Below are 12,012 nucleotides of genomic sequence, written 5' to 3'. Positions count from 1 at the left end.
AAATTGACGAATCGAACTGTAGTATGAGATTTATTTATCCTATTAGCTTGTGTAATTAGTCGTACATGCAAAAGTTATGGGGATAAGGTAAAAATATATTACACCAAATGAACACATACGTTTACAGTCTCTGCTTCCTCCTATTTCCATACTTAAAGCACCCTGTGTGTCTCCTTGGAATCCTTACTGCCTGCCGAAAGCAACGGACTTTTATGCATTTTGACCAGCTTATGATAGTAAAAAGTGATCAGGACATGAGATAAATACGAAGAGACTGGTGTAAGAGGACAGGGAGGGTGTGCGGTAATGGTGTTAGTGCGCCTGCGCGGCTCCACTTCGTCAGTCACTCTCACTCACACGCCGAATGTGTAAACAAGATCCTGTGTCTACAATTTTTCGAGCAAGGAGGAGCAACCCACTGTGATAAAGCGAACATGCATGCCATTGAAGGCTCGTCCAATGTACCTGCGTTCCTCACCAAGCTGTGGCGCCTGGTGGATGACGCAAAGACCAATGATCTGATCAGCTGGACCCAGGTAAGGCTGCTCTAGTGAACCCTGCCCATAACACAACTGCCTCACACTGTCACCTCTCATCTTCCCCACCAGCATTTGCTCTCATTCTGGCTTCCTGTTGGTAACTCTAGGTTAGGTTACTGCCTTTGGTTTTTTGTTGTCTTTTTTTTTTTCTTTTTTACTCTAGCGTGATAACACTTGAGTTCGGTGTTGTCATGCAAGTTCATAGCAAGTGGATGTAGATTCTCTGTTGCTATAGTGATGTTAAGTCCTGTGGTGCAAGTTCAGTACATTTCTAATGCAGAAGAATGACGTGTCATGTTTAACTCCTAGTCAGTTTTCATCAAAGGTATTACTGTTAGATTTGTGACTGATTCCTAGGTAATTCATGGAGTCGCTTTCAAAGCAGCGGATGTTTTGTTATTATGTGCGTGGATCAGCTCGGCTAGCAATTGATAGGGTAAGTTGTGTGAAATTAGGTGGTAAAATCATGATATTTTGATTTCTCAACTTGATGGGGTTTTTATTTCTCACCGTGTTGAGGGTCTTGATCCCTCATCAGTCCCTCTTGCATCATCCAAACTCGAGGTATTAGGGGAATCACAGGAAAGTAGCAAAGTGGTTGGCTAATTTAAACGATACACAAATTTTCACAAAAGAATCTAACAAAACACAAAAGAAAATGTCAAAAAAAAAAAAAAGCTTCATGAAGGCATGACCTGTAGATGTAGAAACATCTATGGGCAAGGAGTTCCAAAGTTACACCACATGAATAGTAAATAATAAAGAAGAGATCAGAAAACACTTAAAGTATATATATATATATATATATATATATATATATATATATATATATATATATATATATATATATATATATATATATATATATATATATATATATATATATATATATATATATAATTTTTATTTATTTATTTATTTTTTCACAAACAGATTTTGCAAAAAAAAAAAGATGAATTGCAGTTTCTGTTGGATATTTACATAAAGTGGCTCAAACACATTTTTTTTTACCAAATATCTGTTGAAAACTTCATGACAGTAGTATTTCAGTAGTCAGTTTTCATGTCTAATTATTCAAGTAGGAGTTCGAGACTGTGATTGGGAGATACTTCATGAGAAGACAGAAGAGAAACAATCAGGCAGATGATTTGCTGTAGCCATGCAGTCATCAACCCAAGAACAATCAATAGAAAGAGAGCCAAAAGTAGGACAATCAACTTTCTTCCGTCTGAAGTATCCATGAAAATGCTTGGTATCCCTGCTCTCTACACATTTGTAATTTGTTACTACAAGGTTTATATTTCTTTTATACAAGATGTTTATATCTCTAAAGACTAACCAACATTGGTCAGTAGCAGATGAAGTTCTATCATATAGTGTCCTATGGTGTTTGTATTGTTTTCAAGCTGTGCTTTTCCAAATTTGAATGTCCTTTGACACGTTTTTATACCATGGAGGTTTTGCATGACAGGTTTGAGAATGATAATGTTTCTGAAGGTAATTGATAGTGCAGTAACAAATTTGTTAAAACTCTGATCAACATCATACCTAGTAAATTCAAAGCCTCAATTGATGGAAGATAACTAATTATACAATCTGTGAAAGTCACTGTGGAACCAGTTGAGGGGCATTACCAGATTTGAAGTATTTGAGGATGAGGTAAAAGAACAAGCAAACATAATCTCCACATATTCACAACCAGGAAGGGGCTCAGCAGAACTCAGGTCAGAAATGCGATTGTATTCAGAAGTAAAGACCACACTAAGTTCATTACCAGAGCTAGGAAATTTAGGAAAAGTGACCTATTGGGTTAAACCCAGTGAGCCAAAAAGTGCAAGAAATGTTTGGCTTAGTGAAGCGGCAGGGAGCAAGCCAGACCAATTGATGGAAAGTAAGTTGAATTATCCCATTAGAATCAGGTCTTGTCCTGGACAAAAAGACTGAAGGAAAGAAAGAAGTTCAGCATTTTCCTGCTGAGAATAGCTTGGAGGTTTATAGGTAACTGTAATGTATACATCAGTAGTTGAATATACCCTTCTTTGCTCAGCTTCATTATGTTTTGAATTTACTATAAGTCCTATGATCTCTTGAAAATTTACCAGTTGTCAGTTTTTTGTAAGGAGAATAACAGCAGATCAAAAGACATAAGACTGAAGGAAATCACCAAGGACAGTGGAGGTCAGGTTGGTCAACTTGTGACCCTGACTTCACCACTACAGTTTGGTACAATACACACCATGTTGGTTGGACTGCCCCAGTTTCTCAGTTTCCACTTGGGATAGCTTATCCTAGGAATGATTGGCATAAGCAAATATAGACGAGGTTTTATTCTATATGTGGAGAAATTGTGAGTCAAGATAGTGGTAGGACTTAACTGCATCCATACTTGTGTTTTGCTGCAGCTTCATGTCTTATTTATCAAGATCATTCTGATATTTTTCTGTTACATTCTCACTGGTTGTCTTTGAGGCAAATCACTACTCCTCATGGTTAGTTGCGATGACATTGGAGGCACCATCCATGAAAGGGCTGTCAGGTTTATTGCTGTTTTTCATTCTCTGTAATATAGAGGATGAAAAGCATTACCAAAAATATAGAGTCTATACTTTTGGCAATATAAGTGTAGTGTATTTAATTTTGTATTTTGTATTTGGGGATTATCACTTACATTACCTTGCCATTGTTCCATGCCTACATTGATAAGCCTTGCAAAGTGAAATGTTGCTTTCTGGTCCCATTGTCAGTGCCAGAGCTTTTGTATTTAGTATATGTGTGCATTGTCAGCTATCATGTAGGGAGTAAAGTATTTATTTATGTACTATTATCAGTACAAGGAAATGCATCCAATATTTGCACCTTTGCACATGTTTTACATCATCCCTAATTTTAAGTAACATTAAGTTTTCCAGCAAGGTGAATGTAAATGATGTTTAAATAAGGTTAAATAAGGTTAGAAACCATAATAAAAGATTTGAATTAATTGAGGGATGTGTTGTTATTGTAACAAGTCTCATGGGAAATCAAGATCACATTTGATAAGGGAAGGATATCCTGTCCCTCCAGACAAGTGGTAACATATCAAGTTGTTGATGCTGGAGACTTCAGCAATCCATAGCTCTCCAAAAAACAGATGCACAGTAGTGGCTTGTTTGAGTTAATTGATTGGTTTTGGGACCTTATTCTTTACAATGTGGTTTTGTTATAGTGTCTATTGAAATACATTTATTTTAGGGATCTTTCTTCTAGCCTTGTAATTAACTTAATTTTCTAATCCAGCAAAATCCATCAAGTTGAAATATTGTAAGATTAAGTAATCAAGCATTTTATTTTGGATTTCCATTGTTATGGCTACATAGAAAGAAATGGTTCATTTAAAAAAAGTTGATTAACTTGAGTTAGAGCTGATGCTTTTGAAATGGCTAAATTGGTGGTTTTGTGTTGATGATAATATTTATTGCCATCATATATTTTAATTTCTGTTCTGGAGGGAGAGGAGGGAGAGGAGAGAGAGAGAGAGAGAGAGAGAGAGAGAGAGAGAGAGAGAGAGAGAGAGAGAGAGAGAGAGAGAGAGAGAGAGAGAGAGAGAGAATGGAAGGGCAAGGAGGAGGAGGAGGTGGTGAAAAAATATGGAGGAGTGTAATAGAGGTGAAAATAGGATATATATATATATATATATATATATATATATATATATATATATATATATATATATATATATATATATATATATATATATATATATATATATATATGAGGATAAAATAGGTGGGGATGGAGAATGAAAAAGAAGGAATCTGGAGGGAGAGGAAAGGACAAGCCTCTAAAGCAACTAAGGCCTAAGTCAGGCAGAGATCCAGCCCATGATAGGCCTCATGAAATCGTAGATCTGAATCTTGCTTGCTCTGGGATATGGGTTAAAATTATATATATATATATATATATATATATATATATATATATATATATATATATATATATATATATATATATATATATATGTATATAAATTGGTTTGAGGCCATTATTACTGATACACTGAATGGAACATGCAAGATAAGAAAATGTTCAACATTAGTTCTCTCTCTCTCTCTCTCTCTCTCTCTCTCTCTCTCTCTCTCTCTCTCTCTCTCTCTCTCTCTCTCTCTCTCTCTCTCTCTCTCTCTGTGTTTTTAGTTGTAATACTAGTTTGAACATGTTTGAAATTTTTCTCTCCTGATAGGACATTTTCTCTTCTCTGTTGTGTTTTGATAAAAATTACATGCTAAATTGATTTTTTCTATTTTCAGAATGGCAGGAGTTTCATTATACAGAACCAAGCCAAATTTTCACGTGAATTGCTGCCACAGTACTACAAACACAACAATATGGCCAGTTTTGTGCGGCAACTCAACATGTGTAAGTTATAGTGCCTTGATAATTACTTTCTTGGTAGGAGAACAGTTTATTACTAAGTTTTTTATTGCACAGTATGTTGATAATTTTTTAATTTGCATCAGTACTTTTGTGTTTTGTTTTTCATGTCTTCTTTTTTTAATTTTTTATTTAGACATACTCATTACACTGGTAGCTTGTACTAAGACTGTAAATGTAAAACATTTGTCCTAATGTGATAACTTGTACTTTAACACTTTCATCCCTCTCACTGGTACAATTTGGATTGTTGTGTTCTTCATTTTCATTCCATTCAGTATTTTCATTTTTATTTTACCTTATTTTGCATGAAAAAGCTTCCTAGAATGAAATAATGATGTTCAAATCTTCATGCATAAAATTCCTACTTTGTATTTGTATGTTTTTAAGTACAGTACACTTAAAGGAAATTTGAACAACAGTTCTTATTTTTTTCCTTCTTGAGAATTATTTACTTGCAAACGAAGCTGAAAATTGTTATATATTCTTCATGATAAGCCTGTCACTGGAGTTAATCTTCAATGCTGTAGTATAATTTCATATTAAGTGAATCCATGCAATGCAAGAACCAGTTTAGAAAGTCCCATGGGTTAGTGAATAATGGAAGATTTCTTGTATTTACTTGGATTCATACAATGTCTTGAAAATATGATTTCCTTCCAGATGGCTTTCACAAGGTAGTGTCTGCTGACTCGGGAGGGCTGAGGGTGGAGAGAGATGAGATGGAATTTGCTCATCCACACTTTCTGCGAGGACAAGAAAACCTTTTAGAAAACATCAAAAGAAAGGTAATCTGGTTTTTTATTCTGTATGGTTTCACTTAAAATACTCAGTATTGATTAGACTATATTTATAATCCTTAACTCTATAAGTGAATATGTTAGCAATTTTTAAAGTGATTATATAAGTATAAGGTTGAGGATTTTCATGACTTCTAGCTGATTAGGAAGTAATAATTAGAAAGATTCTTTAGTTCAGTTATGTATTTATTATTCCTGATGCATAGCTGATTACTAGTATCTTCCATATGAGATTTTAAAATAGTAGGGAGTAATCCTCATGAACCAAATAGATAACTTGTTTTAAAGGTAGAGTTTGTGTTGATCAAGTGTTAGGGTGTATGTAAAATATCTAAGGAGAGAAACATATATATGTGTGGCATTTATAATCTTGTAGAATAGCATATAAAATTGATAGGAATCCAGTGCTATAATTTAGTATTGTAGTGAAAATGAGGGAAAATGAAAAGCTCCTGACAGGAAAGGAAGGTATTTGATGTTAGGGAGAAAGAAAAGTAAAGGTTGAAGTTAAAGATTAAAACAAAGTTGCATTATGTCACAGAGGTCATTCAGTATCTTCATGAATATAAAGGTAAGGGAGGTAAAAAGGCAAAAATGCTAGGGAAAGTAAGTGTGAGTTATTGTTTGCAAATGATGTAGTTCTTTTTTTGCAGATAGTACAGAGAAGCTGCAAAATCAGTTACAAAACTAGAATATAGGGAGGGTCTCTGAGAGAAGAAAGCCGAAGGTGAATGCAAAATGTAGTAGGGATTAAAATATAGATGCTAATATAGTTGTGAATAAAGAAAGGATGTAGTAGTTTTGTAACCTGGAATTTGGATATTGAGTCAGGGGTTTTCATGGAGACAGGTGAACCACAAGGTAAGAAAGGGAGCAAAGATTTTGGGAGCTGAGAAGAGTTTCGAGAATTATTTGTCTTGGGAGCCAAAAGCTGTTTTATCAGATTTTTTTTTATTTTATTATTTTTTGTACTTATTCTGTATAACTGAATTCAAGGTCAAAGAAAGGGTTAGAGGTGGTGAACATGTTCCTGCAAATAATAATTTCCAAAAGAGCATGCATAGTTTGTCTTTTACCAGGTCTGTTAATTTTGTTAATGTCTGATCTAGTCTTGTAGGCTTGCTTTCTCATCTGTATCTTGACATGCTGAGTGATAGAAATGTAGGAACTGTACTATGGGTTTCTTATGCAAATATCTCTTCTTATTTCATTAGAGTGGGCTGCAGCAAACTATGTTTGAGTTATGAATGGGAAGCTGGGGATAGTGCCATTCTTGTACTTCCCTTATGTACATACATGAAAAGTCAGGCTGGCATGATGCTAAGTTGATTTCTAGAGGCATTATTCTGTTTTCGAAGAGCACTGGCTACAGAGCGGTGCTCGTGTGTAGGTTCCCTATTACATTTCTTGCAGCAACAACGTAGACTTGCAAGCGATGGCGTCGTTTTTACCCAGATTCCAACCAGTCGTTCTGTGATCGTAGAGGATAACAAGAACATGAACAAGCTGTTGAGTGACGTGAAGGACATGAAGCGTGACCAAGACTCCATGAACTCCAAACTACATAATCTGAAACGAGAGAATGAAGCTTTGTGGCGGGAATATGCTAACATGAGACAGAAATTCACCAAGCAGCAGCAGATCATAGAGAAGGTAAGTTAAGTACATAACTATTTAATGAAAAATGAAGAATAGTGATCAAGCCTGTGAATACTTACTGATTTCATATATTAACTATTAAAAGCAGAGTAATCTTGCATGGAGGGAATGTGGTCAATTTCACCCTTAGTTGATGGAAAGTTGCCCAGTAGCTCAGTATTAGAGTGTTCAACATAATGTTTGAGGTTGGGAGATATACTTGTGACATGATGAGAATTCATAAATACTCATAAATATTACAGCTTCAATGGTAATATACAAAAATAAAGAAAAGTAGGTAACATTTTAAATGCATAAGTGAATATTTTGGATGAGTGGATCTGCTGAAGCCCAAACATTATGAGAAATTTGCCATTGCTTGTAGATAAAGAGAAAATCCAATACTGTGACTTGATTTTGTTTAGGACTGTGTGATTTTAAAGACTGACAGTTGTTTGGAAATAATGTTCAATGTATCATGGTGCTCATTCAGGTGTTTATTTTTTTCTTGCATTGAGTAATATTTCTAACTTTCATGAATAAGTTTATCTTACCCCAGCAGTTTAGTCCTACAAATTAAAGTATGACTATAATGATGTTTGTTTCTGTTATTTTTAACTTTTCACTTATTTTCAGCTTATCCACTTCCTCATAGCAATGGTGAAGAGCCCATCAAAGGGTCTGGTGCCCAAGAGAAAATTCAGCCACCTGGCCTTGGAGGCAAGTGATGACAGTTCTTCTCTCTCCAAGATTAACACAATGCATCAGTTCTTACAAGGAAACCCTATAGATGTAAGTGGAGAAAGCAAGAAATGAGATGAAAGTTGGCAAAGCTGCAAGTTTGATTGGATATGTGGTTGAATGTTTGAAGAATGGTGGTGGGACTTTAGTTTAGTGACAGTGGTTAAATGACTGAATGTGTGCTTCATGAGCAGTTTGATGCCAGTGGACTGGGTGAATGCACATGTGGTCCCTATGTAAAATATTTATATGTAATGCTCCTATGAGTTTCCTCAAGGGGATGGCTGTGATAAGGCACCACAGGGCTGTATAATGGTCAGGTTGATAAATATGAATGTTGATTTTGGGGGAAGAAGTTTTTCATTGTTGTTAGTAAGGTGTATATGATTTTCAAGAGGATAACTGGGTACAAAGAGAGTGATTTATGAAGAACAGGAAGACACCAAACTATTCAGAAAGGTACTTACTGATGTGATGATGTTTATCAGGTTCTTGGGCAGAGTGAGACGAACAGTGGTGGTGCTCAAATTCAGGAAGTAACTGAGGACTCTGATTCAAACCACAACAGTGCCGTGAACTCATCACCCAATGCAGGGAGTGGCAAGTAGGTGTTGTGATGTACTAGACATCTGTTCAGAATAAATTGCTATAATCCATTTATAAAAATCAATAAGTTTTCTTACTATACAATTGTTGCTTCCATACAACTGATAGTGTCCTAGACACGCAATGTAACACCCAACAGAAAAAAAAACAGATCACAGGAATCTATTTCAATACAAAGAATGCACAACTCCAGAGGGCTTGGGGGGTTTGACAGAGAATATACTAGAGGTCATTATACTGTATGGAGGGCTGCCATTAAGCAAACAAGTTGTAGACATACCAGTGTGGTGTATTTTAGATTTTCAGAATAAAGAGATTTTACTTATTTCTTCATTGATTGTGGTGTGATGAACATGTAGACCACTTTTACGCCTTATAATGGGTTCACACACACACACACACACACACACACACACACACACACACACACACACACACACACACACACACACACACACACACACACACACACACACACACACACACACACACACACACACCACAAGCACCTACAAAAGGGCAGGTTCCTGCTCCAGCCCCCATAGGAATATGTATGGCAGTGACAGCAGGCCAGGGAGCAGTCATAAATTATGATTTCTCTTAAGTCAGGTTTGGGTTATTGTTAATTTGCTCTCTTTTCTCATGTTTCATATTTTATAAGCCTTTTTTGTTAAAAGCATCATTATCATGTAATGTGATTATCTAAAGTTTTCCCCTATGAATAGCCTATCTATGTTTGAATAACTGGAGTTGGAATTTTTCACAGGGTAAGCAATTCTGAGGAGCATGTCATCACCACTGAAGATGGGGCTGAATCAATTTTGGGCATTAGTGGGGAACCTCTGGAGTTTGATATGACCTCAGATCCTATCAGTGGTAAGTTACTAAAGAAAATCAGGCCTGATGATCCTTAACGATATTACAATTTAAATTTTGATTAAGTATGAGTATAATAAGTATAATTGTTATGGGACAAGATATATCGGAAGACAGAAAATTAAGTTCTGCCTGAACTCTAATGGCTAAACCAATATATGTGTGCAGACTTAGTCAAAAGGGAGGTGATTATGAGAATGTTTTAAAGGAAATTTGATGTGTTATCTCTGAGTAATGCAAAGATGAAAGTACTTCCTAGAAAAGAGTCAGTTGTGGAGAGAGGAGGAGCAAAAGAAGATCTTGGTGATTCCAGAAGTGCAGCATAATGGAGTAGAAAGAGGGATGAAGAAAGGGAAAGATTGTGGATTGATGCGGAGTACTTGTAGAGTTTTGTAGTGAATGTGAATGTATTTGTGAAGGATCTGAATGAAAGAGCTGGGAATGGCATAGTAGAAATTGCAGTTGTTACATATAATGTGCATGGAAGAAATTAAATAGAGAAAAAATAATAGAGCTATGAGTTTAGCAAGACTTGGTGGTTGGAAATACTTTGAGGAGAAAGATTATCATAAGGATACATAGCAAGGCAAAGGAAATGAATTAGTTTGCTACAAGGACAACATCACACACAGAGTCCTCCATCATGATAAACCCATGGCCAGTCTCCATTTCAAATCCACTTTCCATCAAAAGAAATTTCTTGCACTTCCTAAAATTTTCTGTCCTTTGTTGATTTATTGTAAAGTTAGGATGGTGGACTGGTAAGAAGTCCTGGTGGCCTGTGGTGTGTTGTGGCATGTTGAGTGGTGACTCTTGGACTTTGCCTGTGTGGTGGCCAACAGTGATGTGATGTGAGTGTGTGAGACTCGAGATAATGACTTGTTGCCAGTTATTCATATTCTCTGCTGCTCCATAAGAGATGTCCAGCTATATACAAGCTTGTGCTGTAAGCAAATTTGGAGTTATGTTTGGTTTACATACCTCTCTCTCCAGGAATAAATAGTCTGCAGTAATTATTAATGTAGCAATTGCTTATGTTACTGAGTAAAAGTTTGTAAAAAAATAGATTCTGTAATCAAGTTGTTAGTGCTAAATCATTACAGAGCTTTAAAAGATCAGATAAATAAATGGATAGGGATGGTAGGTGGATATAGGTAAGTATGTTCTATACTGGCTTTTTGCAGCCTCCAATATTTTCTCATGTTTTTAATAAATATGGCAGTTAGCTGACACATGATTGTGCATGTGAGAGCTACATGTTTTAGAGCCCAGTGGTTGTTGTCCAGGTATCTAGACAGATGGTTAATTGTTATATATAGGTTTTATGCATTAGTCACAGAAGTGTAATTATGGACAGTCATAATTTGATAAATTGTGTTCTCCTGTTCCAGCCACCAATGTTGTAAGTCCTGAGGGCACATTAATTATGGGCAGCATGAACAACCCCCTGCTGGATGAGGATCCACTCAGCCCTGAACTCTTAAATGTTGTTGACCCAAGTGCTGTAACTCAGTCTTTCAAGTACCCAGCTAGCTGTACAGATACTGTCACTACCAGGTATGCCCAAGTGTGAGTGAATGGATGATATTACAAAAGAGAATTGTACTTATTTAGTATAATTATTTTCTAATTAACACCAGTTTCCAAAGCTGCATCCTTCATTCAAAGTTGATACGTGGTGTGTATATTTACTGTAGTGTGGTGTGCTCCACCGGTGACACGACTGGAACAGCTAGTGACAACAGTGTTCAACTTCCTACATCAGCGATCAACACTCAAGTCCATACTTTAACACATAAAGGAAAGAAAAAACCTGTATCACAGAAGAACCCTACTGAAGATTCCTCCATGAGAATTGCAGTTCCAGATAAAAGCAAGAATAAGTGAGCTTTCATAATTTATTCTGTATTGGTTTAATCAAGGTGTTTCAGGTTTGTTATCTGTGAATTGCTGTACTAAATGCGTTTCTTAATTTGATTTTGCGAAGCTCTGCTCTTTTTAGTGCCGTTTTAGTTATATGTTCAGTATCATGATAATCCATTTACCATGTACCTTTTAATATACCAGGCATGTACATGCTTACAGATACATTCACAATTATATTCACAATTTTTCCCTCTCCTCTTATATAAATTTGTTGGATATTTGTGTATATGGTATAGAATGTCATGAAGTGTGAATTAGCAAGATTAAAAATTCATTGGAGCAAAGATCACACTTTATTGATCTTCACCAACCTAGTTTACTCTGTATCAGGGTCAAGCAGCATAGTTGGCTTACTCCTGTTACTTGGTAGACATCTCCTTTGATGCATGTGATGTGATCAGCAAATCAGTCCAGATGCAGCTGAACTTACCATAGAGGCTTTAGTGGCTGTGTCCCCTTATACCTTACATGTCCTC

At 35.9% G+C, this 12,012-nt stretch overlaps 1 protein-coding gene across 6 annotated transcripts in view; it reads left to right on the top strand.

Moving 5' to 3' along the window:
• The first annotated feature begins 272 nt into the window (after nt 1-272).
• LOC135115766 (heat shock factor protein-like) overlaps nt 273-12,012 on the top strand; it is a 21,079-nt gene continuing 9,339 nt past the window's right edge. Inside the window, exons 1-9 of one of the 6 annotated variants that reach the window (XM_064032789.1) lie at nt 273-536; nt 4,826-4,934; nt 5,613-5,737; nt 7,163-7,402; nt 8,024-8,179; nt 8,617-8,732; nt 9,501-9,610; nt 11,002-11,167; nt 11,308-11,493. In XM_064032789.1, coding sequence (XP_063888859.1) covers nt 435-536; nt 4,826-4,934; nt 5,613-5,737; nt 7,163-7,402; nt 8,024-8,179; nt 8,617-8,732; nt 9,501-9,610; nt 11,002-11,167; nt 11,308-11,493 — 1,310 coding nt within the window. In that variant the 5' untranslated portion in view covers nt 273-434. The remainder of the gene's footprint in view (nt 537-4,825; nt 4,935-5,612; nt 5,738-7,162; nt 7,403-8,023; nt 8,180-8,616; nt 8,733-9,500; nt 9,611-11,001; nt 11,168-11,307; nt 11,494-12,012) is intronic. The other 5 variants (XM_064032797.1, XM_064032792.1, XM_064032787.1 and 2 more) reach the window with 5 other exon arrangements.

This window comes from Scylla paramamosain, chromosome 3 (genome assembly GCF_035594125.1).
Source record: "Scylla paramamosain isolate STU-SP2022 chromosome 3, ASM3559412v1, whole genome shotgun sequence".
In the NCBI taxonomy this organism is placed as follows: Eukaryota; Metazoa; Arthropoda; class Malacostraca; order Decapoda; family Portunidae; genus Scylla; species Scylla paramamosain.
This window is presented reverse-complemented; position numbering and strand designations above follow the sequence as displayed.